Source organism: Electrona antarctica (assembly GCF_951216825.1).
Source record: "Electrona antarctica genome assembly, chromosome: 2".
In the NCBI taxonomy this organism is placed as follows: domain Eukaryota; kingdom Metazoa; phylum Chordata; class Actinopteri; order Myctophiformes; family Myctophidae; genus Electrona; species Electrona antarctica.
Window position 1 is genome coordinate 28,746,016 of NC_136807.1, and position 5,788 is coordinate 28,751,803.

The 5,788-nt window shown below is 40.8% G+C and overlaps 1 protein-coding gene across 2 annotated transcripts in view; it reads left to right on the forward strand.

Moving 5' to 3' along the window:
• LOC306914480 (inositol monophosphatase 1-like) overlaps nucleotides 1-5,788 on the forward strand; it is an 8,655-nt gene extending 2,867 nt beyond the window's left edge. For both annotated transcript variants that reach the window (XM_079491519.1, XM_079491518.1), the window contains 6 exons: nucleotides 1-41; nucleotides 1,411-1,456; nucleotides 2,718-2,826; nucleotides 3,548-3,656; nucleotides 4,663-4,814; nucleotides 5,386-5,788. The exon at nucleotides 1-41 is cut by the window's left edge and continues 64 nt beyond it. In XM_079491519.1, the coding sequence (XP_079347645.1) occupies nucleotides 1-41; nucleotides 1,411-1,456; nucleotides 2,718-2,826; nucleotides 3,548-3,656; nucleotides 4,663-4,814; nucleotides 5,386-5,537 (609 nt within the window). In that variant the 3' untranslated portion in view covers nucleotides 5,538-5,788. The remainder of the gene's footprint in view (nucleotides 42-1,410; nucleotides 1,457-2,717; nucleotides 2,827-3,547; nucleotides 3,657-4,662; nucleotides 4,815-5,385) is intronic.

Sequence of the window (5,788 nt, forward strand, 5' to 3'; positions counted from 1 at the left end):
ATCATTGACCCCATCGACGGAACCGTCAACTTTGTTCACAGGTCAGCACACTTCACATTATATATTATTTTAGTTTAGTTTAGTTTAGTTTTTGTCTCCACCAGGCCGAAGGCATGGGGAGAGAGTATGTTTGCACTCTGTCCGTGTGTGTGTGTGTGTGTGTGTGTGTGTGTGTGTGTGTGTGTGTGTGTGTGTGTGTGCGCGTGTGTCTGTCCGTCCTTCCTTCCGTCCGTCCATTACCAGCTAATCTCCGGCACCGTTGGCCTGATCCATGCCAAACTTTGCACACACACTCCCTGGATGCCAACGACGAACCTCTGCCCAAAATATTCCTCAACGGCCTGTTATAGCACCACCATGAGGCCGACGCAAAACACATTTCTGTAGATTACACATTTTATCCATACATCACACAATTCGGTATACACTATCTCCATAGTCATGTGATCAACACGGATCTGCACCACCGGATCTTTCCCATCTACCATCCTTATTGGCTAAGATTGGCTTCCAAAGCTCACATGAATGAATGCCACAAATCACAAACACAGTGTGCCATTTCCGTGAAATTATACATGCACATTTCCACTAGGCCGAGGACGATATGCCACTCATTGTGTTCCAAATCAGCCTCACGGTGGTGCTATAACAGGGCAATTCCTGTTTTTACCTATAACTGCATCGATCTGTATACAACGTATGTATGCGCACTCCCTAGAGGCCATGGAAAACTTGCATCCCTCCACATCTGCCGGTTATAGTGCCACCATGAGGCCGATTTCTGCAAAACACATTGTTTATGTTAGTCGCACAGATTTCATCCAAATCTCACGCAAATCGGTACCCATGATCTCTGTAGTCATGTGATCAAGACTGTAAGACAAGCCTGTTGGATTTCTCAGATTCTACACTGATTGGCTAAGATTGCCTTCCAAAGTTTTCAGGAGTGGCCCGTTTTGTACAAAATGCTGCACATGTCCTGCTCATCCAGAATTCTATCCTCAGAGATGCTATGAGTGATCTGGCTCTGCATTTCCTCAACAAAATGAAGAAAATTGTTGCAAAAAAAACACACACACAAAAACATGTTTATATTATTTATACACTATTTATACACTATAATAAACAGTACTACTGATGGTCACTGGGAGCTGACCAGTACGACCACAGTCCATGGCCATCGGGAGCTGACCAGTACGACCACAGTCTATATGGTCACTGGGGGCTGACCAGTGTATCCTGCGTATTCTACTGATGGCCACCGAGCAGTTGCGTCAGTTTAGTGCTTTTCTCAAGGGCAAATCATTGGTTCGGTCAATCCATCATTCAGATCAAAGATCAGTAAATTAATAGATACTACAATACAATCAAAGTTAACATGCTCGTGTTTTCATCTTATTCTGATCGCAGGTTTCCTTTTGTAGCAATATCTATTGCCTTCGCTGTCAACAAACAGGTATACACAATACTACACACAGTATTACCCAGTATTACTGCATGTAATACTACTACCAAACACCAGATAAGGGTATAGAACACAGTATTACCCAGTACTACTGCATGTAATACTACTACCAAACACGAGATAATGGTATAGAACACAGTATTACCCAGTACTACTGCATGTAATACTACTACCAAACACCAGATAATGGTATAGAACACAGTATTACCCAGTACTACTGCATGTAATACTACTACCAAACACCACATAATGGTATAGAACACAGTATTACCCAGTACTACTGCATGTAATACTACTACCAAACACAAGATAATGGTATAGAACACAGTATTACCCAGTACTACTGCATGTAATACTACTACCAAACACCACATAATGGTATAGAACACAGTATTACCCAGTACTACTGCATGTAATACTACTACCAAACACCACATAATGGTATAGAACACAGTATTACCCAGTACTACTGCATGTAATACTACTACCAAACACAAGATAATGGTATAGAACGGTAGATAATGGTGTAGAACGGTAGATACTGGTATAGAACGGTAGATAATGGTGTAGAACGGTAGATAATGGTATAGAACGGTAGTTGATAATGGTATAGAACGGTAGATAATGGTATAGAACGGTAGTTGATAATGGTATAGAACGGTAGATAATGGTATAGAACGGTAGTTGATAATGGTATAGAACGGTAGATAATGGTATAGAACGGTAGTTGATAATGGTATAGAACGGTAGATAATGGTATAGAACGGTAGATAATGGTGTAGAACGGTAGATAATGGTATAGAACGGTAGATAATGGTATAGAACGGTAGTTGGCGGTGTAGAACGGTAGATAATGGTGTAGAACGGTAGATACTGGTATAGAACGGTAGATACTGGTATAGAACGGTAGATAATGGTATAGAACGGTATATAATGGTATAGAACGGTAGTTGATAATGGTATAGAACGGTAGATAATGGTATAGAACGGTAGATAATGGTGTAGAACGGTAGATAATGGTATAGAACGGTAGATAATGGTATAGAACGGTAGTTGGCGGTGTAGAACGGTAGATAATGGTGTAGAACGGTAGATACTGGTATAGAACGGTAGATACTGGTATAGAACGGTAGATACTGGTATAGAACGGTAGATAATGGTATAGAACGGTATATAATGGTATAGAACGGTAGTTGATACTGGTATAGAACGGTAGATAATGGTATAGACGGTATTGTGTTGTGTTGTTCAGGTGGAGTTTGGCATTGTGTACAGCTGTGTTGAAGATAAAATGTACTCCGCTCAGAGAGGAGGAGGAGCATTTCTCAACGGAGTCCCTCTACAAGTATCTGCACAGAAAGGTAGTCTGTCTGTCTGTCTGTCTGTCTGTCTGTCTGTCTGTCTGTCTGTCTGTGCATGTGCGCGTCAGGGAAATCTGAATCTGAATCACTCATTATTATTATATTATTATTATATGCAGCATAAAGTACCATCACAATGAGCCCCAATTTATTGGATTAAAATTAAATAAAGGAAAACAATACCGCAGGATTCGGTGTGTGGTCCGATTGGATGTATCTTAACGACCTAACGAAATCTGCAATTTACTGTTGAAGTGGGCAGCGTCCAACAACCGCATAAGTGACTCCACAGTGCACAACATTGGACCAGTGTAAGCCTGCTGGGAAAACAGGCTCAGGCTTGCGATACATTGGCCAGATATGACTGGCTGGTGGATCTGGTCTCAGATAACATCAGAGAAGTACAGGAAGGGACAACAAAAAATAAAATCGGACCGGTTTGATAACAACGGCACAGATGTCAATAAATATTCCAAATACCCCAGATATTGTGCTCATAAATGAAAAACAAAACAAAAACAGATAACATTTTATATAGGCTGCCCAATTGGTCTTTATAAGGACACTTGTTTTACATCCAAACTTATGAAATATCAGCTTTTGTATTATGACCTCAGAACATAACTGTAACTTATTTCAAATCATGAATGTGTTTTGACCCTAATGTAATCTTCTCCTAATCAATGTTTGGATCTTATGTATGTGCGCGTGCGTGTGACAGACATCCATCAGTGTGTGGTGGTGACAGAGATCGGAGCAGAGAGAGATGATTTGTCTCTGTCAACTATGACCTCCAACATCTACAGACTGTTGAAACTACCTGTCCATGGGTAAGATGGTATTACAACACATCACTAACTACACATTGGAACACATAACATTTCTACATATTACCACACTTACATATCTCTACACTTTAAGAAACATTACTAGATGTGTTTTTTGATTGATGAAATACTTACTTAGCAGGTTTGCATAGTAGTACAGTCAAAGGTTATGCTAAAAGGATATAGGGTAGGTATATTCACATACCCTTGAAGAAGGCATTTTGTTTGCCTAAGCGTTGGTCATCTAATAAAATGTTTTATTGCATTGTGACTACGAGCTGTGCGACCTCTCCTTCCTTTTTTCAAGTTATGCTAAAAGGATAACACAAAACACCCCAGGTAAGGGGGCTTGTTTCCATTGTGGTCCATTGTACTCAATTCATTAGTAAGAAGACTCAGTACCAGGCGGTAGCGTAACCGTCTGGGCACCCGACTGGTAATCCAGTCGCAGTGTGCCGCGGGTTCGACTCCCGAGCCCGACACAGCCTTTACTGCATGTCTTCCCCCATCTCTCTCCCGTTTCCTGTCAGCCTACTGTCTGTCCCTTCAAAAAACCAATAAAAGGCGTAAGCCGCAAAAAAATATCTTTAAAAGAAAAAAAAAGAAGACTCAGTAGCATAAATAGGTATATTCACTCACAGCATTTGGCCTGAAAAACATCTATCAGGAGACCAAAAGTCTTTATCCCATCTCTTTTGTACTGTACATATAGTGTTCATGACATGTAATTTGTATATATTGATTCATTGAATACATAGGATGACAATGCAAACAAGTTCCAGGACTTTTTTGTGTTATCCTTTTAAGCTTTTATTTCTTACTGTACCACATGCTGCTGTTTACATTTCGGACTAATAAAGTATTCAATCAATCACTATCTGTGTGTGTGTGTGTGTGTGTGTGTGTGTGTGTGTGTGTGTGTGTGTGTGTGTGTGTGTGTGTGTGTGTGTGTGTGTGTGTGTGTGTGCATGTGTGTGTGCGCGTGTGCGTGCCTGTTTGCGCGTGTCAGGGTGCGTGCGGTGGGGACAGCAGCAGTGGACATGTGCCTCATAGCAACAGGAGGAGCAGATGTGTATTATCACATCGGGATGCACTGCTGGGACATCGCTGCCTCAACGCTCATCGTCTCCGAGGCTGGAGGCGTCGTCATGGATACTGACGGTACACACAACACATCATCATCACCACCCTACTACACATGCTGTAGTCAGTACTACATTATCTGAGAACATCACAATCATATTTTGCATAATCGTCATGATAGTCATAAACATTTCCATGTTGAAAATGTGTGAACATTTTTTGTTAAACAATTGTGGAAATAGTATAGTAGCATCTACAAGCTCAAGCTTGTAGATGTACCTATGTAAGTTATTTGTCATATCTGCCTACTGCCTAGTGTACACTTTTGTTTACAAAACCTAAATGCCAAACAGAAAATGTCTTTGAATGAACATTGGAACACAATTACATTTTTCTTCCAATGTTCAACGACAGAAACGATTCAATCATTATTGTCAACTTACATTTTGTAATGGTGACTGTCCTAAGTCTGTGCAAAGGAAGCCATGAAAACGATCTGGGATCAAAGCGGATGACTATAGCATTTGGAGATTGTGATCTTGTTACACAAGTCAGTCGGTCAGTCAGTCAGTCAGTCAGTCAGTCAGTCAGTCAGTCAGTCAGTCAGTAACCAGTCATTAAACAGTCTGTATATGTTGTCTCTCTCCAGGATCTCAGTTTGACATGATGTCCAGGAAGGTCATTGCTGCCAGCTCTGCAGCCGTTGCCAATCGCGTCTCCCAAGTGGTCCAGGCTTTTCCCTGTCCTCGTGATGATGAAGATCCGTCCAATCACAATATCCCTTTACAGAATGGACATTAAAGGGACATTTGATCTGTTTATTAGTAGAATTAAAAACATAAAAACATTCTCAAGGTGGGGTCCGGTGAACCCCAGGGGTCTTTGAGGGTGATCCAGGGGCTCCTCAGCTAAATTGTTAATATAATATCAAAATCAGTTTAACCACTTTACACCTAATAGCCGATTTACAAGGTCACAACGTGCCACATGTGGTATTTATTTTCTTTTATATATTTCTCAATGCTCTATAAATAAGCTTTGATTGATTGATT